Source organism: Scomber japonicus, chromosome 4, assembly GCF_027409825.1.
Source record: "Scomber japonicus isolate fScoJap1 chromosome 4, fScoJap1.pri, whole genome shotgun sequence".
In the NCBI taxonomy this organism is placed as follows: Eukaryota; Metazoa; Chordata; class Actinopteri; order Scombriformes; family Scombridae; genus Scomber; species Scomber japonicus.
In genome coordinates, this window is record NC_070581.1 from 25,954,863 (window position 1) to 25,979,114 (window position 24,252).

Here is a 24,252-nt window from a genome sequence, read left to right on the forward strand (position 1 = left end):
TATAATCCAGGACATTATATAGAATATGAAAAATACAACATACTTGAATGTTGTAATAAACACTGGTCAACTGATTATACACTAAATAAAATACTTATTATTATTATTATATTTCATTTCTGCCAAGTCTGTTCAGCTTGATAACGCTAAATTCTACACACTGCACCTTGAAATCAACGTGTATGCTACACAGAGGCAGATACCAGTGTAAAAAGTTTCTGAATCTGCTTTTTTTCATGAGCATGCAGCCAAATTAGGCCGCACCCTGTTCATAAAGTGGCGATGTTGAGAAGTCCATGAACAGCTTCAGCATGACGTAAGCGTTATGACGAGCAGGTGAGTGGAAGCTAAAAACAGCTGCAACTGTGTGATGCCATTCAAGGAAAACTCTGGGTGGAGCCGTCACCGACCTGCAGAATAAAGCTGCACTTGTTTCACAGGAGCAGAAAGCCGAGGTGTGGACGTTATGTGCTCTGCAACATGTTTCACATAATACAAGGAAGGCTTGTTTACAAATCAAGGGGTGAAAGTGCTCATGGAGAATATGTAACACAGAAACTCACACTGTTGTGTATCTGTACAGAATAGGGTGTTTCCAGGTAGAAGAGGTGGGTCCTGGTACAAACAGGATACAGGAAATGGGCTTGCTTCTAAAAAAAAGGGTCAATCAAAAGATCGCTGCAAAATAATGGACACACTGTTACTCTTGTTCAGAATGAGGTCACACTGGCAGTAATGGAGGTCTGCTGAAAAGAAACCCAAATAAAAAAAAAAAAACAATGTCACAGACCTTCAAACTGTCCTTTAAGTGATAAATGGAAAAAAGCTATTCTGTTTGTTCCATCCTCAACCATTTTCCTTTGGATTGTCTGCAGTCAAAGCTTTGTGAACTGAATAATAATAATATGGTAATTTTTTACCTTATAAAATGAATTATACACTTTCTGATGCTGTCCTGCATGTCTGAATGTAAGAGGATAGAGGGACAGACTGGAAAGAAAAGTAAAATGTAATCAGTTTTAAACGCTTGGGGCTCGAGTAATGATTATTATCATTTTCAATTTATTTGTCAATTATTGTCTTGATTAATCAGTTGTTTGGTCTATAAAATGTCAGAAAATAATGAAACATGTTGATGACTGATACCATGATGCAACCTAAAATGTCTTTTTTGTCCTGAACAGAAGTCCATAACCTAAAAATATTCAGTTTACTGTCATAGAAGACTATATAAACCATAAACCAGAAGATATTCACATTTAAGAAGCTGAAATCAGATTGGGGGGGTTCACAAAAAATGTCTCAAAGCTATTTTCAGAATAGTTCACAATTATTTTAAGAGTTGGAAACTAATTGATTAATCGACCAATCGTTGTAGCTCTAGTGAAGCTTGTCCTTTGTTGGAAAAGCTGATTGTTATATTTATTTGATGGTGAATGATACATGCAGCTAAATGGCACATATTAAAGTCTAACACACTTTTAAGCGGAACTTGTTGTAGCTATGGTACAGTGAGGCTGCCAGGCTTTTTCTACACTCAGTGAACTTTTTTCTACTGTACAAAGACTTGTTGTGAATGAATGTGCTAATTTGTGGGGCAAGGCCCTCAGAGGCATGGGTGTGTACTGAAGTCTTCTACACAGGGCACTTGCTTCTATTTGTTCCCATTCCTGGAGGTTTGCTGTGACGTTGGAATTTAGACAAAGTAAAGAGCCCAATATGCTGAACAGATTTTGCTTTAGAGACCATCAAGCAATCACATAACCTCAACAATATCATCTCAATTCAATCCTTCAAGGATAAAAACATCCATGTGACTTCCCATACAGATTTCATTCAGTATTATAGATTTTGTATAAGCTGGTTTAGTATTAGATATTATACAGAAACTAATGTATGACAGAAATATTCTCTGTAGTATTCGGAGTATGATGATTATGATGATTTTACGTCAGAAGGGAAAAGGGGAGCTGGAAATATCTACAGAGGATCATGTAGATATCACAGTTATCTTTTAAAGAGCATTTTGTTGTTTGTTTTAATCTGTTGTGTGATCTGTGTTGTCTTTTCTGTATTCCTGCTGCAAACTAAGTGCCCTTTTGGGACAAAGAATAAAATGAATCTGAATCGTTGACATCATCAAAAATGCTTTTGATTGATGATGTTTCCATCTTTGCTCATCTACATTAGTTTAAAGTATTTATGATGTAATATGACCCAGGTTATAGGCCTTTCTTACAGTAGACAGTTTGACTTGTCATGAGCTGAAATGCACAATATCAGAACCGTGAAACTAACCCAACTAAATGAAGCCATTAAGCTTATCATTCACACTTGTGTTTTTTTCTTACTGTGACATTTTAAAATCTCTTCCTTGAAAAAAGCATACATATACTGTTATTACACAATATGAGTGTTCTTCACACTCTTAAATGGGACAAAGCTCAATGTTTAACACTCACTGGAGGTGATGAACCATTTCCCTTTTTGGTTTGCCGTGATGTCACCATGGGAAAATAGCTCATGATGAGACTTCTGGGCAGACTTCTCACTTCATGCATCATAAAAAGCAAGATTTTCTATAAAGGTTGAGTTTTACAAAATACCACAGAAATAACACAAACTGTGAAGGTGAGGTCTCTCTTCTCTCCTCCAACGTCACTCTTGTGTTACTTTGAGGAGGTTGAGTGGGAGGAGATATGCAGATGGAGGCTGTGGGGCCCTATTAGTGGCGTCTGTAGTCCCCCAAACTCACAGTGGACTGTTGTCACTCTAACAGAGTTCACCACACCCAGAGCCAGCATCAGGGTCAGCATTCACAGGGTGCGTTATAGCTGTACTGCAGAGACTGGACTCTTTTTACTGATGTCAATTTTGTAGCCATTTTTCAGAGTTAGATATTTTGTTTTCTCATAGACCTGAAAATTGAACAATTACCATATCAAGTGAAAGGAGAAGAATATTTAGGGCATTGTATTTTTAAGCGTTACCTGCCCTTGATGGAGGAATACTTTTTTCTTCAATGAGAACATCTTCATCTCTGTTTTAAGACTGATCACTTAAGATTTTGACTTTTGAAACGTGGATATTCCAGGATGCATTTTATGATGGCTGTGAGTTCTTTTCTAATTATGACACTTTTTTTGTCACTGGGAGAAACCAAGTTCTACAGACCACTCCAGTTCAACCAGTATAAAGCTGGGCTGAGTCAATACCATGGCCAAATGAAACCCACCAGCAGACACAAGTAAGTGCTATTTCTCAAATTTACAGCATTTCAGATCTTGATTCATATTTTACTTTGAGTGTCAAAATTCTGTATTTTAAAGAAAACTATAAATCATATTTTTGTGTCTTTCCTCTCTTCTCATCTTTTATGCTCTCTATGAAAGAAACCACTGTGCCTACGTCATTGAAAAGACAGTGTCCTTCACCGTGCAAGATGGGGCAGCCCCATATGTGAAAGCTGAGTACAACAAGTGTTCCTGGGGTCAGAAATGTCCAACTCTCCAGTGAGTAAACATTTAGCTTTACATGTGTGTCTTAACATAATAAAAAATAGTTATTTACATCACTTTTGGTTACAAATTGCTACAGTCAAGTGTATGTTTCGGACTGATTCTTGGTTGTGCCCTCAGGTATCGCATGATGTACAAGCCAATGTTCAAGGTGGCTCATAAAACTGTCACCGAACTGGAGTGGCGTTGTTGTCCGGGGTACTCTGGTTACGGCTGTATGGACGGGCCTCCTGCTTACCAACACCCCATGAAAATGATGCCGCCATTTAAGGGCCTATCATCCAAAGGCCCACAGTTCAAGGGCCCACAGTATAAAGGTCCCATGTCCAAGGGTCCAATGTTCAAGGGCCCACCCATTGTGAAGGCCAATCCATGGAGTCAACCTGAAGGACCTCCCACCAGCAATTTTAACTCTTATCCAATGCATCACTTTGGGCCTCCAAGGTCCCCCTCCTATCCAGACACCTCCTTCGAGACTTATCCATCTGAGCCAGAGCCAATGCCAGACCACCAAGAAGCACATCACTCAGAGCATGAACAAGAACAGGAGCATGAGCTTGAGCACAGCCAGGGACCTGAGGAGCACGTCCCAGAGGAAACACCTCCTCCCTCTGGTGGTGAACAGGCGGGGAGTGAAAACATAGGTGTGTCCTTATTCCATGCTATGTATTCATTCTGCTTGTATTTATACTGGATAAGTGACAAGTTTCAGTATACTTACATTTTTTGTCACAAAGTCACAGAATAAATTCCAGCTTTACAAAACGGATTATTGATATTCTTTTGAAGATGACTGACATTAATCACATTAAAGCACAAATATGCACTGTTTGTCCCAATGTTAACAGCTTTTCCTTCTGTCTTTAGGCCACACTCTAGACAGTGTGACAGAGGAGAGGATATTTCAAATGGAGGAGGATGTGCAGCGTCTGAACCAGGGTCTGGAGACCCTGAGGGGAACTGTGAATGGACTGGAGGATAGCCTACGAGCGTCGCTGAGAGAAGACGCCAACAGGATGCTATCAGCTCTGCTCTCTGCTGCCCCTGTTCCTGTTCCTGCTCCAGCTGTAGCCTCTAGTTCATCCACTGTAGGGTTTGTAGAGATTCCTGGGGGAGATCCTGAGACAGAGGGTCTAGATGGTAGCCATGTGTTTCCAGGCCTTACAGAGCTGAATGGAAAGGTAGAAGAGCTCAGGAAAGAGCTGCTCACTAAGACATCAGAGCTGCAGGAACTCAAAGCAACAGTGTTAGGACATGATGGAGCACTGAAGAAGATGTCAAATAGAGCAGGAGAGGTATCAGACTCCACTAGCAATCTTGGGGGAACTATGGAGAAGTTAATGAATGCCACATTGAGTGAAGCCAGGACAGAAATTCTGGGTGGGTTTGAGAGGCGTGTGGAGAGTGCAGAGGGCCATTGTGCGGAGAAAGCTGGGGATGTGCTTCGTCAGTGCCAGAGGGAGCAAGGTGAGAGGCAGGAACAGATGGAAGATGCTCTGGTAGAAAGTACCACAGACTTGAGAACAGAACTGAGATACCTCAAAGCACAGGTCCATGGTTTAAAGACTGCAGAAAGCTGCTCTGGTAGAGTAAGTGGACTGGTTGAAAGGGTGCAGTTGCTGGAAACATCGGTGGCAGGCCTCAACCAATCCCAGGGGCACCTGAGAGTTGAGCTGGGTGGGCACAAGGATCACATAGAGGGGATACTAGAAGGGCGCCTGGGCTATGTAGAGTCTAAGCTCAACCTGACTGGGCAGCTTAAAAGTCCTGAGTCAGGAAGGAGAAGTGGTGTCCCAGATAAATCTGAGACAGGACATGGACTGGAGGCCAGAATGGAGGGTAAGTTGAGGGCACTAGAAGGCCGTTTACTGACAGCTTTGGAGGAGCTGGGTAATGCCACAGCCCCTGCACTAGAGGGTCATGCTGTTCCCACGCTGGAGACAGAGGTGGAGTCACTCAGAGGGAGACTAGAGATTGATGTGGACAGAGTGCAAAAGCATCTGAGCAATCTTGAGATCATGTGCTCTTCTTCCTGTTCCTCACCTCAAACTCCCCCAGCCATCCAGGGAGACTCTGCTGCTGATGCAAGTACTAACCTGGCAGAGGAGCAGAATGTAAAGGGGGTACTGGAAATGCAAGGAGACCGTTTGAATAGCCTCAACATCACACTGCAGGACATCATGAGGCGTCTGACCCTCAGGGACCGAGCAGAGGGAGATTCTCCCATCGAGGGAGAGCTCACAATCCTCAAGTTCAATGTCCGCTCAGTCAACCATTCCCTGAAAGGCCTTCAGGATTCCCTGACGACAGTGGTCCACGAAGTGGGTAAAGCAAACAGCTCCTGGCATGAGAGAGAGGCACGTATGGCCCAGCAGATGAAGGGTGTGGTCCAGCTAGTTGGACACCAGGCTTCCATGCTCGGGTCAGGAGAGCGCAGACTAACTCGACTTAAGGTTGAGCTGCAGGAGATGAAGAGGCGGCTCGCTGTAGAGGTCCAAGGCTGCCGGAGCACAGCTCTGGGGGTGCAGAAAGAGGTAACTGAGGTTGGAGGCCGTGTTGCCAGTGTGGAGGATCGGTGTAAGGGCCTGAATTACTTGACAGAAGACCTGGAGAGAATCAGGGAGGAGTTGGAGAAACAATCCAGTGGGCTTCTACTTCAAGTCAATGGGACCCTCTCCAGCCATGCTCAGCAGCTGTCAGAGCTGAGAGGTGAATTCAGAAACTGCACCTCCAAGCTGGAGCCAACACAACAGAGTTTAGAGTTGGACCCTGAGCCAAGGCGAGGGGACACCTTCACTTTAAATTAATTCAGTTTATATGGACAATAAATTTGAACAATGAATGAAAAAGGATAAATATTCTGCAGGTGTAGTGGAAGTCCACTAAAACCTAATCTTATTATTTGTGTTGCAAAACACAAAGGTTTAAAACCTGCACTGAAATAAGGATGGTTTTAGTTAACTCACAGTATCAAATAACATGAGAAATGAAAATGGCAGCTAATTCTGACTGCAATCATAACATTATACTTGTGCAGAATATCTTTATTGAATCACAAAGATACTACAAACTTTTTGTTGTAATGGACCATTATTTAGAGCCCCAGTGACTGAGGAGGAGATGAACAGCAGAAGACTGCACCTGTGTTACTGTATTGTTTCAGTAGAGCGAAATCCAAATATGAATTGTTGTTTAACAATGTTTACATGTTGAAGTTTTAGTTTTTGTATTTTCTTATGTCTAGACTAGAAATTCCAATGATATTATGTTTTTTATATGGTTTAAGTTCTTGAACATTCATTTTTATTTTGATTGTAAGAGTATAATTTCAAGGTTTTTCCAATACTGACATTCAAATAAAAACATTTCTTTAATATTCATGTTTTCTTGGTTAAAATACTTTTAACAAAAGAGGTGTTAGCTGTCTATAACAAATTATATTAAGGACTCTTGTAGTCTCATACCAAACGTGACTTTCAGAAACTATTCATGTTTTGCTTTAGAGGTGACACATGCTGATGCAGGGAAGTCAGGAAACCACAAGAGAGCATGAGAGGAGCATACATATTGTTTGCCTGCAGGGAACGAGGGATGCTTGACTTGGCTATTCTTGCAGAGTACAAATGACAGTCGCCTCCCTGCCAAAAATTAAGTTTATGGGGACAGCCCTTTCTTGCCAGAAGAAAATTACAAATGGTGTTATTGCCAAGGTGATAAAGAAAGACAACCAAGGAGTGTTTCAGTACTGCAGTCTATGTCTCATTCTCTACTCTAGGCTCCAAACCTACCAGCCAGTCTTTATGCTCAATGTTCTCATTGGACGTTACACTAGGGCTATAGGTGACCTTGCAAATAACCTTCCCCTGTTAGTTCCTGTTCCCCTAACGGACAAACAGCCATTAAAATGACAGCTATGTGGAAGATGAGCTCACTGTTCTGTGAAAACGTTTTAGCCTGTGACATGTGGTGAATAATAACTAAGAAAATGTCACTAAGGACAGAAAAGATAGAAACCTAATGTATGTAGGAACAGCAGAGTGGCAGGGCGATCTAGAGACATAAATATACATCTAGGTACGACACAAGCTTATACACACAGATATAGAAAGTGAGAGATATATTAAACCTTTCACAGATAGCCAACTTTTCTTGTAAAAAAGACCCATTGCTTAAAGTGCAAATATAAGCACAAATGCCATGAAGGATAAATAACTTAGTAACAGCATATTGTCTATATAAAATGCAAAATCACATGGCTATACATGCCATCCTCTTTCTGCTACACCACACAGGAGTCCCATGTTACCTCCGAGCTCCATTACATTTCTGTCATTATTTGGGTTTTCTATTTATTTATTTATTTATTTTTCCTTTCATACCTCCCTTAAGTTCACATCTCACAACAAACCCAGACGACAACACATTAATCTTGTTTGTTTCCAAGCACACACTTTGACAGAAAGGGCAGTCGGGGGCTCTGGTGAATCTGTCTCGTCTGACTCAGAGTCTCTTCACTGTTCACTCATGGATCCCACTGAGTTATGCTCCCTGCAAAACCTTGCAGACTGTCACTGTCCGAGGCATGCACCCAAATCACAAAACAAAATCTGGCACAAAGTCAGAGGACAAAGGATATTCGAGGAAACAGAGGACTGTGGTGGTCTCTAATGTGAATCATCTTATATAGTGTCCCGCACTGAAGCTTAAGGTGAAAGGAGAGATTCATTCCATTATAGTGATGGTCGGAGAACGGTCAGACTTGATTACGGTTGGCTCACATGTGAAGAAGCCCACGTGAGGGTTATTTTAAATCAAGGACGCAGAGTTTCAAGGATTTGACAGCAATCTTTACGGTTTTTGCTGGAGCTTTTGTCCTCTATTCTGAAATAGGCAACACTTTCAACACAATGTAAAATGTAGCATTATCATTTTTTGAAAGATAAATGAAGATATATTAGATGTAAGGATGCTACAGTGGAAACAAAGCACCCATTTCCAAAACTAGCTTTTGTTGTGCCGCAAGCAGATAAAGTAGTGACTCCTTATCTTTATGTGTCTTGGCTGTGACACATATACAAAAGAAGGATTCCTGCCAGAGTGCTTAAAATACTATTTGGCTCACTCCTCAAAGTGGAGGGTAGATTATTAAGATAAACAGGGATAGTAGAAAGGAAATTAATTCATGCCTGTGGGAGAAAAATATTCCCCTGACATGAAGATTTTATGAATTGGAAGTACATTAGTAAGTCTTCTTGATAAGTATTGTAGATCTCTGGACTTAATAATTCATTTAATGTACACTATATGGGCGTTACTTTTAATGTTGAATTGATTTTTGATTAAATATTTGAAAAGATTTGAAAAAAAATCTCTAAAAGCCTATATTTCAGCTTTAAACTAAATTAGGTGTAAAATTACACACATGACAGAAAACGGGTTAGAAGGAATGACATTTTCAGAAATATTATTTTATTGGCTTTCGTGCTGAGAATTATATGAGAAGATCAACACCACTTTCATGCCTGTAAGCTATAGCTACCTGCTTTATAGTGGGAGATAAATTTCTTAATCCCCAATGCCTACTTTAGGAAAAGGACGGCTGGTCTGTCCTAGCAGACAGAAGGGAGCGGCATTGTACGCTGTTTATCTATAAAGCCTTACTCATTTTAATAGTTTAGTTATCTTTGTTCCCTAATTACATTCAAATGCAATACCTATAATGTCAGGTCTCAGGATATTTTAACATTATCTGTACCTCTTGTGCACGCTGAAATTGGTAAATGTAGTATCAAATATTTTGCTGCACACAAATGGAGCTCCAGAAGAATTTAAAGCCAGATTCTCTTATTTCATTCAAACTGTTTAAAAGGTTGTATTTACTTGTTGGTAATCATGCTTGTACATGTTTTTCTTAATGTGAACATGCATGTCTGTGATTTATTTATGTGGCTGTTTACCTATGTATGTGTAACAGTCTTCACACTGGTCTCTCTTGAAACAGAGATTCATATCTCAATGAGACTGCCTGTTTAAATAAAATTAAAAAATATATATGAAGCTACAGCTGGTTAGCAATGAGCTTAGCTTAGCATAAAGCCTGGGAGAAAGGGGTTTCCAGTAACTCCTTGTAAAACCACAATGTCATTCTTACATTTCGGATTATGAGCAGATTCAACTAATGAGATATGGCATGTTAATTAGTGAACTTTATAGATGCTGGTAGGTGGTTTTGACTCCCAGCTATAGCTCCACACATGATCCACAGACATGAGAGTGGTACTAACCGTATCCCTGACAAAATAAACTAATAAAATAAAATAAAATAGATTTAGTGGTTTGTCAGAGTTGCACTGTGAGGCTGGTAATGCTATCAACGGCAAACACAGCCAACCTTGTGACAGGTTAATTAGTTGTGCTGCTTCCTAGAGTGCCTGAAAAGCTGAATTAATGTTTGAATTTACAACCAATCAATTTGTATGTGATTTTAGTTCAATCAAATGTTCTGTTCTCCTTTGAACCTCATGAAACACAGACACTAAAAACAGCAATAACTGATGTCTTAAAAGTATTTTCACAGCTGTAGGAGGAATTGAAGCGCTGGTTCATTGGATAGACATACTGAGCTGAATGTTGCACCATCAGAAGGGAAATGAAACGGGCTATCAAATCATCCATTTTCTTATTATGTTGCCTCAGCATTATGCTCACTCATTCAACATTTATCTATTTTATGTTGTGACAGAGAAGATGCATGTTGTTTATATAATATGTTTATTTCACTGAGCATCAAAATACTATCTTCAAGTGTGACTTCTGTCAATCGGTGGGTGGATGTCAAATAAAAGCAACCTTATGAGTTGTTGGCAGCACAAAATATGCACCTCACCTCATTTTCTTTTTACTGTAAATTTGCCTTTTTGATTTAAGTTTGTAATATAATAACTATGATGTAAGTTAGGTTAGCTGAGGTTATGAATGCCAGAGGATATTGCTAGACAAGATTTCTGATATGAATAGTCTAGATTTGATATTTATTTCCCCAACACCTCCAATATGCTCTTCTCATTATTCCTTATTATTCTACATTCCCAATCAAATTACTCACTGACAAGAGGCAGACCAAAGATTTCCCAGCCAGCAGCACCACTTAGTCATTATTGCAGTGGCTCATCAGAATAATGTTATAGCCTAAGGTTTGTAATCCAGCATCTCAAGACGTTGAGAGGCGGCCTCTACACTCAGTCCACTGCCACTGCTAACCTAACAGAGGCTTGGGGGACAGTTTCAGTTTAATAATGAGTAATGGTGTCATAAAAATAAGAATATAGTAATTTATAGTAATTTATATCTATCTGTTGTATGGAGCATGTAGAGTTGCAGCGAGTACATAGGTGATGCTTAGTTGGAAGTTTATTTAATGCCACTCAGTAGTTTTTTTTATCCCCACACTCCGTTGAGTTTAATTCATCAGCAGCACTGACAACACATTTCTAAATGGCCAATCAGTCCAAAATCAGCCCTGTTGAAAAAACACAGTGGGCTGCGTTGGTGAGTGTGTGTTGTTTCATGTACTGGTGAGTCATGAAATACCAAGACGTCCTGTTTCAGTAATGGGTCAGTGAACGTGAAGGACCCAAAACACTGCACAATGGGTTGTGATACTCAAATACAGGATTTTTAAAATCTGGAAACTATTACAACGATTGTGAGAGAAATGGTAGAAACACAGTAATCTACCAGGAATGTGCGCTTGCATGTATAACCCCTTTCACACATAAACTACAACCCTGAAACTCTCCAGACATTACCTGAAGGAGCTGTGTGTGTGAATATAAATGTACGAATCAGTCGGACCAGACATTAAACGGACTTGACCCTGCCGGCTAACTGGATGACTATCGGTGCTTTCACAAAACATTTTCACAATGAGATTTTTGATAAAGAATCATCAGTAATGACTAAGTGGGTAAAGGCAAATAATATAACAGCTAGAACAATCTGGTAAATTCAGAAAATGTCATCACTTTACTGTAAAACCAGGAAAGACAACACTTATATAATATCACTATATTACAATATCTAAAATATAAGACAATATCTTATTTTTCTATTCCACAGAGCCCACAATGTAGTGCCGCCATGTTTCTATGGTAGCCCAAAATGGACAAACCAAACACTGGCTCCAGAAAGCCTTGCTAGGAGTCTCATTCAGTCACTGTAGGTTTTCCTAGATGCTTGAAAAGGGAGGGGTGAGGGGGTTCAACTGGTTGCAATCTCCAACTTCACTGCTAGATGCCACTAAATCCGACACATTGGTCGATTAAAGAGGCTTCACACTGCAGTGGACCAGACTGGCTGTGACACTAAGTTCATCTAAATGTCTCAGAGCGAGCGGCCTGAGAAAGGCTAGGACAGTGTGCGAAGGTATTAATGTGACAGCACTGCTCTTTATAGTTTTCTGACAGCCTTGGCACAGCTCAGCGAGCGAGCCCACGCTCCCTTAAGCAGCTTTCCATGACTGTCAGTCTGGGAGCAGCGCTGCTCCAAGCAAACTGCACGGTTGGGTATGATAAAGTAGGATGACACAGCGCTGCAGGTGTAGTTCGAATACTCTCTTATCAGGATCAAATTTAGTGTGTGACTGTGACCCAAGATCACACTTTATTTTCTTAAGTGGCTATCCAATTCATTTTGGACCTTTGAATTCAATACACCTAAGAATGCACACATGTAGTCGTTTCAGATGCACACAGACACATTAATTAATTGCCAGTAACACAGTAGCAGCAGTTCACTGAGTTCAACCATAAACTGAGTGCGGCTCCATTTTCTGCACTGTAAACTATTAGGGCCACGATGAAAGGTGGTCATAAACTGTCTCGTCTGTCTTAGTCACACCACTCACCACTTCACAAGCACATCCTGCAATAACATCCTATTAAAACTCATATTCTCCTTTATATTCAGAAAAATTCTTTCAAATGTTAAATTCAATAGCCAGCATGACATTTTGGACAGACAGCCAGTTTTTCTCTCTTCCAGGTCCTGATTAACACCTTTACAATGATAGATACATAGATTTGTGTATACATACAGTAAATACACATTCATACTGTACATGCATACAAATGTGCAGCCGTGTATGAGAAGGTTATGAAAAGTGATTTGGGAAAACCAACCACTTACACTTACATGCATAATTTATATGGTGAATCATCCCAAAGTGTAGAAACAAACCAAAGTATTGGGGATAAGTATAATGAGTTAGGATGGATAGAGGAAAAAAAGGGTGGGGAGTCGTACTTTGAGTCATCAGTGACACTGAGAGCCTGCCAGTATTATGCTGATATCTCTCTCCCTCTCTCGCTCTCTCTCTCTCTCTCTCTCTCTCCCCCCCCCTCTCTTTCTCTCTCTGTGGCTGGCCTGGCATTTCTGTGAGCTTTTCTTTCTACATGAGTAGGACTCAGTGCATCTCAACAATGATGACTGCATATACTGTGTGAGAGAATTAGTGCATGTCCACCTGACTGTATGTGTGTAAGTGTCTGTGTTACAGAAGAGTAGGAGGATACCTTAACCGGACTCTTCAGTGTGAGCCTGAAACAGGTCCAGTACTCACCCCCCCTCCGCGCTCTCTCTCTCTTTCTCTCTCTCTCTCTCTCTCTCTTTCTCTGTCTCCTGCTCTGTCCCCCCTCACTGTCTCCCTCTCAGTGGCTGTCCAAAGCTCCTCTCCTCTGTGTCCTGCTCTCCACCGGGCCTCCATGAGTTTAACTGACAGGCTTTTCCTCCCTAGAAGGTAAGCAGCACAGCAGTGGGGTGTCTGGTCTGTTTTCTGTGCAATGCAAAGAGATTAGACAATAACAAAAAAAAGGGGGGGATCATTGATGATGACGCATTTCTTTGATCTTCTAAAATTTTGCTGATGTTTTTCTTCAGTGGTTGCTGGCAATGTATACTGAAATATAGAATCTGGATACATTTAATTCTTAATCTCTTAATAGTATTTCTTTCTTCAGTTGTATTTTCTGTGCAGAGGTTTGGTAGTTTATTCTGACTTGCACTGGCTGTTATGCAATTCTCCCTATGAAGTGATAACATCTGGTTGTGTTAAGAGTATTTACTGAAGGGCATTCAAGTCAAGGTTCAATTCAAATACCATCTCAAGGAAGTGAAAACGGATTGTGCGTGCTGTAATGCTGATGAGATGAAGGCACAGACATTACAGCCAACTTGTGGGATATCCGGCAGGATTAGTGATGAGATCACTGATCTCTGTAAAAAAAAAAAAAAAAAAAAAAAACTGCTTTTCTCTTTTTTAAGTCAAAGTTGTAATCATTGCTACACTGACCATTTTCAAGACAGCCTGCCGACTTGATATCAAGCTGCTTGCTTGGCATTATTCTCCGATACATTTCTGCCTGCATGCATCACCTATTGTTGTTGCGGTCGACTGTACAGAGATATGTGAGTGACGACTCATTGGTTTGTGGGTTTTTACTCTGGTCAGAGGAGCAGAAAATCCATATTTGTTGACCATGACAGACTATGATGCCAGAGGATTATGTCTTTCTATCGGATACAACATGATTTAACAAAGTGAATGACCTTCAACCAAACATCAGAGTCAAAAGCAAATAACAAAAGAAAACAGCTGTCTAAACATTTAGCCATCATTGACACAGATATATTTGCTTTCACAGACTCAGTCATCCTGTGATTATGTAACATTGATCTGTCATGAAGGGGAAGCAGTTGTACTAGAGCGATGATGACATACTAAGGTGGCAGAATTTTGCAGATGTTGTTATTCCTACAGTCATTGAAATCAGAGACTTAATTTCTCCTGGTTAAGACTGGAGTTCACTTTATGTGCCTTATATACAATTCTGGATTATTGATGAAGCACCCAAGTAAACAAAGAATAAAAAAATAACCCAATTAATCCCCTAAAACATGTCAAATGATCATTTCTATTGATTGCGCCAGACTTTTGGTGAAAAACTGTGTGTGAGAAAATCTGATGAATAGGAGTGTCCCATCTCTAGAGCCACATCTGTGCCACCGTTGCCCTCCCATCAATCAGACACGTCTAGGTGTATTGGCAATTACGTAAACAAAATGACAAGGGTAAGGAGGACAGACAGGAGGAAGTTCTGTAGAAAATAAAAAGAAATTACAAATACTTTTCAATCCTCCTTTCCATTTGATTTGATTTTCTTTCTTTTGGAGAAATTGTGAAAAAAACATATTGATTGTTAAGATCCCAATCTGCTGCATTAAAAAGCCACTTTAAAAGATATTGTCCAAACAAAGCAAAAAACAAACAAACAAACAAACACAAGTTGACATAAATGTATGTTTCATGACACAAATCATGTAAAAACTTAAATATTTGCACAGTCAACAGGTGTCGGCTGATTCATGGTCAGATTACTGCAATGCTGTGCGTTTTGAATACATAATGTTTGATGGACATTGTACAATCTGATTAGTCTCCACAGTCATTACATAAGATATGTCACAGCACGCCCTGCGATGTTTGGAGGAGTTGCCTCCAACCACTCTGTCATGCTGCTAAAACACAGTGTAAATATTGCACTGTGATGGCGAATCGCTTGTCACTGTCAGTCACTCTCAAATGAGGAGGCAGTTTACAAGCAGCAAGGGTGAATCTAGTCCTCTTCGATCTCGCAAAAGGTCTCACAATGCCTGCAGGGGATGTGCCTCACAGCAGACTGTGTGTCATACATATTAAAGCGAAGGCTTGTTTGTAAGAAAAAAAACAACCCACCACTGAGTGGACCACAGGCTTGAAGAAATACCAACAATGTTTGCACGAAAGTATTGATATTTTTGCTAGGAACAAATCAAGAGTAAAATGTGCAAATGATGTGAATGGGAATCGCATCATTAAAATATTAAAATTGAGCAGTTTCCTTTTTTATTTTTTGAGATATGAGCATGAAGAATAAGGAAATGTACATTACTTTTCAATAAACCAATGAAAATGCTAAAGGGTCAAGGCGGGCTCATCAACTCAAGCGTACAAGATCCGATGTGGCACTTCAGATTCAGAAGCGCAAATATTTTATGATTCATAATGTCACAGGCACAAACACTGGGGGCCGGGCGTTAATGTAACATCACAATGATGATGAACTGGAATACGCTTTTTCTATAGATAAAATCAGTAATACCAAGGCCACCATTATGTCCTGTAGATGTGTCCGCTGAAGGATGGCGATGTCAGATATTACCGAAGAGAACCGAAAAGTCTGATTTAATTTGGTTTCGGATTCAGGAACAAATGAAGAACATCTAGAGTTTTAGAAATACTATAGTTTCATTACATTTAAGGGTCAGATTTAAACATAAGTTAAAGATTGAGCTACTCTACCAGCTGCCAATCTCACAACCCTGTACAGATACTGATGTTGTAACTGTCACTGCTCATGAATTCATGCATGGGTTCCCTTTGCCGTTTCGCTTAGACACCCTGACGTTCCTGTCAGCCTTTAAATGGCTGCTTATCTCCTCTGACTACAGACATTTAATGGTTTTAAATAGCACTCCTAAATTTCAGTGGCAACACATGAATCTCATGCAGCTGGGAAACCCGTCATAAAACCTACAAATTACTTTTCATGCTAACAAAAGTAGTACATTTCAGATAGTTCAGTCTAAATAATTTGCTCAGTAAATCACACAATCAGCTGAGGTTGACGTTGCATATTGACAGGAAACTTGTGTGAATGCTTAAATGCATTATTGTAGCGTAAATACTGTAAGCTAAATCAGCTGGCAACATACTGCACGGTTTACTTCCCACATCTAGAGGTCAATGTCCGTGTTCCTGTCTCAAAGGCATCCAATTAATCACAGCTGAACAGAAGAGTTATTCAGCCGGGCTCAGAGAGATGATAGCTGTGGTGTCACAGCTCGGCCATTCTCAAAATACTCAATCTGTCAGAGTGGACCAAAGGCACAGTTCAGCCAGTTAAGCTCTGCCCGGCTCTGTCAGTCCACCTCATCCCTCTCGATTTCATACTCGCCTGACTGACGGTCGTCTTAGTTTTGTCCATCTGGTTACATAAAACGTGTTCAGATACAAAAGATTACATTTGATAACGATGTTACATACACTGTGTTTTTGTTGTTTTTGTTGTTGTTAATGAGAGGCTCATTTGTTAAAATATATCATTAAAAAGGCCAAAAGGCTTCTAAATCATGCCGTATGGGGCAGTTAAAAAAAATATTGAGGGAAATATTGAAATATTGCTTACTCAGGCTTAGTGGATAACTGGAGCATGAAGACAACACATATGAGAGAGGGAGAGGGAGAGGGAGAGGGAGAGAGAGAGAGAGAGAGAGAGAGAGAGAGAGAGAGAGAGAGAGAGAGAGAGAGAGAGAGAGACAGAGAGACAGAGAGACAGAGAGAGAGAGAGAGAGAGACCCAATGTTGTGTACCAAATGTTGTTTTTATTGATCAAAGCTTCCAGTCTTCCAGGTATGACTGTTTTTGACCAAAGGTTTGCTGGAGATCAAACATCTTTTGCAAATTGTCATGTGAAATACTTTTGTCTTTTGGTATTATGTAATAATACAGCTGTGTATATGAGAATACAAGATATGCTTTAGGCACAAGACGGGTGACAAATTAAAAAGGGAAAACCAACATAAAGTGCCTTCGTAAGGTGTTGGTCTACCATGTGTCACCAGGAAAGCTTCAGTACTCCTTGGCTAGTCTCTGAACTCTAATGGAGGGATGAACACCATTCTTCCAAAAGATAATCCCTCTTTTGGTGTTTTTTTATGATGGTGGTGAAGAGCACCGTCTTTAATCTCATGAGATCTGGTGAACTGTGAAGGCCAAACATCACATCATTTTTATACTCATCTAACCATTCAGTGACCCTGTGTGGCCTGTATATGGGATATATGATGAAGGTGATCACTTAGCACAACTATGTATTGATTTACAGTGACTCTCCCCTCTAACAGGATAAGTGGATTCAAACCATGCCAGCAAAATCCCCCCCACAGCATAACAGAGTCACCGGATCCCCCGACTGTAGGGGTCAAACATTTAGACCTGCACCGTTCTCCTGGTGTACAAAACAACTGAAGATGACTCATCTAACCATCTCACCATATCACTTTTTTCCAAAATCTCTGTAGACTAGTGTTTCTTGCACCACTGAATTCTCAAATGTGGATTCATCTTTGTAATGAGGGGTTTATGCACTGCAGCCCTATTATAATAACCCTCTCTGTGTAATTGCCAAGAGACAGTTCTTGCTGAGACAGTCTGATCACGTCCTGCGTTCACATTCTTAGTCACCTGAAGAAGAGTTGCTCTTCCGTTTTTACTTATGCCACACTAATGCACAAGCATCACGGTCATCGAACTCTATTTACTGCTGCCTTTACCATAAATGTAAATACAAATGTCACTTTACTTACTGTTCCTATTGAAACAGCAGCCAGTTGAGCAGTCTGTGACATCCGTGCCCCAACAATGAACCCTCTTTCAACATCACTTAGGTCTTTTCTTCTTGCTGTCTTGATACAAAATGACAAAAGGACCTGCTCAGCATTTTTATCCCAGACCAGATGTTAACTGCTTAATTGTACCATTCAGTGCACCTGTGTATGGAGGCATCTGCATTCATTATGTTTCTCCACTCATTTATTCAGCTTTTTCCTTTACTTAGTCACCCATCTATATATTTATTCTTTAGATAAACATATAGTATTAAGATGAGGCAAAGAGAAGAAACTACAAATTAAAACCAAAACAGTAAATTAGAGTCACATGCAGCCTATTAAACATAGCATCCTAAATGATTCTGCTTAGCTTCCAGCATGTACATCAATATTAATAAATCTGTGACAAACGACATACGGCCCAGTATTGGCTTGTGGTCTTGGAAATCCATTTGATAGCCGACATATTTTTCATTGATGTGATCCTTCATTTGCTGACACCACAGTGAAGTTCTTGCTTTCAGGACGCATTAAAACTGGCCATAACTACTTTCTCTGCTGAGTCGCTGACACTCAGACTGACTGGACGTTTCGTCATTGACTGGCGTGCTGACTTGCATAGTAATGAAGCCTCGAGAGCCAATGTTGTCTCTGAAATAGACCTAACAGCACGCCAAGTATTGCTCCAGATTCATCCATGCATACTGCTTTCCTCTCTGATTTCCATTTTATTTTCCAAGTGATACACTGAATAACAATCATATTCTTGTTTGCAGATAGCTTGCCAAGAAGATACTGATTACCTAGATTATGAGTCTAGCTCATAACAAAGAGCACGAATTCCTCCGACATGCTTCAACTGATGCCACGAAGACGCTATTACAATTCTTCAAACAACCTGTTAGGTTAATTTATTAGTCCTGAAGTGCCTCAAAAAAAATTCTTGGGCACCTGTCAGCTCTCGGTCATGGCAGAGTGCACACAGTCTTACCTCCTGCTCATTAAATATCGGTTCTTCCTTGTCTTCTGTCTCTGTTGCATTTGCACGTGTCTCTCTGTGTGCGTGCTTGCATTGTGTGTAAACATGTGTTGGCTGAGGACTTCTATCTTTTTCCCCGAACAAATTTAAGCATTTTATCTTAATCGCCACTATTTTTTGGGGGCGGGGGGTTTTCATCTGACTCTCATCATGTCATCTCCTATTCCTGCTGTAAATCCTGAAAGGCAAAGTCTTTCTAATTCTTTCCATCTGTCATCCAGCCTTGTATATTATTTCTATTTATTACAACTCACCCTCATCTTCTGTGCAGGATTATTTTTTATTTAAAGAAGCTTTTTCATTTATCTCTACATCTGCTCCAGCACCACCCAAATACAACAAATCCTGTAAGAAAGCAGAGTTTGCAGTACACAATATATAACAATACATATTTGGTATCAATTATTGAGATGAGGCAATGAGGTAATAGCTTTTACTGCTATACCATACTATACTATACTATACTATACTATACTATATATATATACACACACACACACATGTATTACAAGAGTCTACAAGAACATTGTATAATATTGAGTTTGGATAAATTCTGCTAACATGAATACATTATTCACATTTGACTGGTCTGTGTGTTTGCCTTCACTTTCTAGATGGGAAATGCTTCAGACACATCTGCTGTGTTTGCCTCCACCATCTCCAAGGAGCACGACATCTTCATGGGTTCACTCTACAGCATATTTTGTAAGTCCGCACAACCGGCCAGTCTCCGGCTGTTTTGATCCTTTGCTGACTCCATACATACATAATGAATCCTTGCAGGATCACAATCTCTAGCCAGACTCAATCTCTTTTGCCAGGTGTACTGTCCCTCATGGGCAACTGCATTCTGCTACTTGTTGCATATCACAAGCGGTCGACCTTGAAGCCGGCAGAGTTCTTTATCATCAATCTCTCCATCAGTGACCTTGGGATGACGCTCTCTTTATTCCCACTGGCAATACCATCAGCTTTTTCACACAGGTATCTCGTATTACTCCCTTTCTTTTCTCATCTTTCTATATTATTTAATCCTGAAATAATTTATCAATGAATTACTTAGTCGATTTCCATAAAACTAACATTTCTTTTATAGCAAAAAATGCTTACAATTGTCTGTTCCCAGCCTCTCAGTTGTGAGGATTTTCTACTTTTATGTTTCTTATAACACAATAAACTCATGTTTGGGTTTTGGATTGTTGGTCAGACAAAACAAGCTTGCTGAAAATGTCAACTTGAGCGTTAGGAAATTGTGACCGACATTAAAAGACCAGACAATCAATCAATTCATCAAGAACATAATAGGTACAGATAATGAAAATAATTGTTATATGCTGCCCTAGTCTCCATCTTACAGTCCCCTTCCTTTCTTTCTTCTTTTTTCTGTGTACAGGTGGCTGTTTGGAGAAATTGTCTGTCAGCTCTATGCAATGTGTGGAGTGCTGTTTGGTCTATGCAGCCTGACTAACCTCACAGCCCTCTCCTTAGTGTGCTGCCTTAAAGTCTGCTCCCCCAATCATGGTGAGAGGATTAATCAAATATAATAAACATAATGTTGCCAACAGGACTCTGTCCAAACAAAAAAAGAGAGACCATAAAGCAAAACTGCTAACATCACTTTCTCTCTCCTCTCTGACCAGGTAACAAGTTCTCCTCGTCACATGCCCGCCTCCTGGTGGCTGGAGTGTGGTGTTACGCATCCGTGTTTGCTGTAGGCCCCTTGGCACAGTGGGGACAGTACAGTGCTGAACCTTACGGCACAGCCTGCTGCATCGACTGGCATGCACCCAACCACGAGCTTTCAGCTTTGTCTTACATTGTCTGCCTTTTTGTCTTTTGCTATGCACTGCCCTGCACCGTCATTTTCCTCTCCTACACTTTCATTCTGCTGACAGTGCGGGGGTCACGTCAGGCCGTCCAGCAGCATGTGTCACCGCAGACCAAGACCACTAATGCACACGCTCTCATTGTCAAGGTCAGAGGATATGATTGTCGCTTCAGCATCAGTGATTTCAGGTTTTGCAGTATTTGAGTAAATTATTCAACTTTAATTAATGCTTTCTATGTGTGTGTATGTGCAATCACAAATAAGAGAAGTGTGCTAAAGATTGTTTGATAATTTGTCACTGATATGACACAAAGAAAAACTTTTGCATGTCTGTATGTTTTTGTGGTATGTGTATCCATGTATGAGTGTCTGCTTGTGTGTGAATGTTTCTTCTCCATAGCTCTCAGTAGCAGTGTGTATAGGCTTCCTGGTGGCCTGGACCCCATACGCTGTTGTGGCCATGTGGGCGGCTTTCGGAGATGCCACACGGGTTCCTCCTGCTGCATTTGCCCTGGCGGCCATTTTTGCCAAGTCTTCAACAATCTACAACCCAATGGTTTACCTGCTGTGCAAGCCCAACTTTCGCGAGTGCCTCTACAGAGACACATCTATGTTACGACAGAGGATCTACAGAGGGAGTCCACAGTCAGATCCAAAGGAACATTTCAGATACACCTCCCAACGCAACACGGACAAGAGCGCTTCCACACGTTTCTCAAATGGACAGCAGGAGAGCTATGGGACGTGTCTGCACTGCGCTGACAATGCAGCGCTGTGTCATACGACGACACCCCAAAGGACTGCGTGCATCCTGACTGGATCCAACTACAAAGAGGTGACAGTTAGCCAGCTGTCGGCCAAACCAGAGGCTGGTTTACTCTAGTGGTACAACCTCCTTCTCTCATGAAGCAAATGAGACAGGACAGGTGCTCACAAAGACAGAAATTACTGGGCACGGTCAGCCAAAACTGGGTCTGCACAAACTGGTGTACAAGTTATAACGAGCGTGTGTCACAAAGACTTCACAGCATGACAACACAGACTAACAAGGACCTTCACGCATAAATAGATCTTTCATTGTGAAACTTGATCTTCATCACTTTATCTGGGAAGATTGTCAGCTGAAATTTATACTTCTAAATGTTTTGACATCTACTTCTGTGTCACGCGGGTAATGAGACAGGACGATACCGGCAATCAAGATTAATTAGGCCTGTGTATGACATTTTAAAGCAGCTCATTATCTTTTGCATAAAAAGGGAGAATGCTACTTAATATGACGAAAAATTGTCCAAACCAAACAAATTCTCTGAAAATAAACTTTTCGAATTGTTGTAATGGATTAGGCTCCCTCCTGAAAGCAAGACTTATGGATTAATATGAAACCATTACAAAAAGTTTTACTTGGGTTTTGTCAAACAGAGTTTGTGTAACTGTTATATGTATGCCTACACGCATATACATATATATTTAAGTCATACTCCCAAAATGATCAAGTATTCATCCCCTGTAGGCTTGAATGTTTCTACAGACATTTTGACCTTGTTGCCACTGCAAGTCATTTTAACAGAGACACAAAACCAAACTGACAGCTGCTGTTTTCAGTGAGGAATGAAACCACCAACTTGTAACAGCCGCTTTTCAACCCTACAGTGGCTTAGTATGTGACACTAAAAGAAGACAGATTTAAGGTGGTGTGTCATTGTCACTAAGAGGCAGGTATGAAACTCTATTGTGCCACGTAGCCTGCAGTCATCTTACGAACTGTAGACAGCTCGACGAAACCAGCTAAATTGAGTTTGCACACTGTAAGCCGTTTCCTGTAGAAGAGATATTCTAATTTGGACACTGACAAAAACTGGGACAGGAGGTCAACTTCATCTTGTGTTTTTAATTATGACGGAAAATTTTCAATTTAATTTAGTGAAAAGCAACCCGAAGACGCTCTCTTTCTTATGGAGGATTCTTTAACTCTTACGTTGCCCTCAGTTCTAAACTTGATTTCAGTTCAATTAGATCCTGATTGGTAAATACTAATACTCTGTGAAGGAAACACACCTCTTACTAACATGAGTGACACACACATATCATCTCAAAAAACAGAAGATTTTAAGGAAATGCTTAAAAAACAGCAGTAAAAAGTCCCTGTTTGAAGCTCCTTGGAGACTGACTTCTCTAATTATTGTTTTAAACAATAAAATGCTTTTTGTTAGCATGAATTGACAGTAGCGCACACAGCAGTGTCTATAATCTCTTATATTTTACATTAGATTATAGACGCTCTTGTGTTTGTCTTCTGCTCTTTATTTCAAAATCAACCAAACAAATAATAAAGCCGTCAATTAGTAACAATCATGTCTGACCCTGCATGTACTGTTTCCCTAAAAACTAACAACAACACAAAAATGGTGCTTTGCTACATTTAATTCTGAGTTCCCTTTTTAATGTGGTACTGTTTTATGTGGCTTCATGTACAAAAAAAAAAAAAACAATGTACTGTATGTGTTGATATCATCATCAAATTGATGACCATATCAAATGTAAAACCAAATCCTGTGCAGGTTTTTTTTTTTTTTTAAGATATTAAAATATTAAAAGAATTGTTGCGCTTCTTTTTTTCTGGAGGAACAAAAACTTGCATCATTATAATTCAAGTAATTATATTCTTCTCTGGCACACAGTATCTATTTCTTGTGAGAAACAATCCGATATTTTAGGATCCATAAAAATTGAGAAAATACACCTACCGTATGTGATTAGATTTTAATTATCTGTGAAGAAATGTTGCTTTGGAAACTATTCATTAACTTGACAGCACGCCAGTTTCAAATTCACACGCACCCTAATGTTATGCAAAGGAGTGACTTGACATTAGTGGTATTGGTGGCATGTTGGTATGGACTGTTTAATATTCTACAGGATGTCTGCAGGACTTTATAGAGGCTGAATGAAATCTACTCTGACTATTTAAAAAACGGTTAGTGCTTCATAAGACACATGAACTAAAAAATAAAGACAACCAAATATGCAAATGTGCGGCTTGTAGACACTTCACTTTGACTTATTAGCTTCACTGCCCACAAAATTGTCTTAACTGTAAAATACATAAATAAATCCATCAACCTTTAGTATCCACTGACAGTATTTATTGACTAAACTCTTTGCTCACCAAGCACTCAGAGGAGAAACACTGTCACTCACTAAACAATGGCCTAAGTAAAATATTCTAATGGATGTTTAACTTGTTAGATTAAGCATGTTTAATCAAAAAGGGCAATCTACTCAAGGGCTGAAAGACTTCCCTTTTAATATAATGCTTCACTTTTGGCTTAACATAAAATGGAGAGGCTTTAACGTTTCTTTGTTTGCTACTGAGACAG

General features: G+C 40.1%; 3 protein-coding genes across 3 annotated transcripts in view; 2 read left to right on the forward strand and 1 right to left on the reverse strand.

Moving 5' to 3' along the window:
- plp2b (proteolipid protein 2b) overlaps nucleotides 1-24,252 on the reverse strand; it is a 374,364-nt gene that overhangs the window by 206,790 nt on the left and 143,322 nt on the right. The gene's annotated exons all lie outside the window — the stretch shown is intronic.
- On the forward strand, nucleotides 3,096-6,325 carry emilin3a (elastin microfibril interfacer 3a). Its single transcript, XM_053318013.1, has 4 exons — nucleotides 3,096-3,247; nucleotides 3,393-3,512; nucleotides 3,639-4,162; nucleotides 4,386-6,325. Exons 1-4 carry the CDS (start codon nucleotides 3,096-3,098, stop codon nucleotides 6,323-6,325), a joined length of 2,736 nt encoding a protein of 911 aa, XP_053173988.1.
- On the forward strand, nucleotides 19,659-21,755 carry opn7d (opsin 7, group member d). Its single transcript, XM_053317733.1, has 5 exons — nucleotides 19,659-19,749; nucleotides 19,866-20,028; nucleotides 20,438-20,565; nucleotides 20,685-21,019; nucleotides 21,273-21,755. Exons 1-5 carry the CDS (start codon nucleotides 19,659-19,661, stop codon nucleotides 21,753-21,755), a joined length of 1,200 nt encoding a protein of 399 aa, XP_053173708.1.

What these genes read in the sequence shown, in the direction of transcription:
- emilin3a (XM_053318013.1), top strand. Translation starts at nt 3,096, where the DNA reads ATGCATTTTATGATGGCTGTGAGTTCTTTTCTAATTATGACACTTTTT. An exon ending in CAGAAATGTCCAACTCTCCA is followed by an intron (nt 3,513 to 3,638) that starts GTGAGTAAACAT and finishes TTGTGCCCTCAG; the next exon opens with GTATCGCATGATGTACAAGC. An exon ending in GGCGGGGAGTGAAAACATAG is followed by an intron (nt 4,163 to 4,385) that starts GTGTGTCCTTAT and finishes TTCTGTCTTTAG; the next exon opens with GCCACACTCTAGACAGTGTG.
- opn7d (XM_053317733.1), top strand. Translation starts at nt 19,659, where the DNA reads ATGGGAAATGCTTCAGACACATCTGCTGTGTTTGCCTCCACCATCTCC. An exon ending in AGTCTGCTCCCCCAATCATG is followed by an intron (nt 20,566 to 20,684) that starts GTGAGAGGATTA and finishes CTCTCTGACCAG; the next exon opens with GTAACAAGTTCTCCTCGTCA. An exon ending in CACACGCTCTCATTGTCAAG is followed by an intron (nt 21,020 to 21,272) that starts GTCAGAGGATAT and finishes TCTTCTCCATAG; the next exon opens with CTCTCAGTAGCAGTGTGTAT.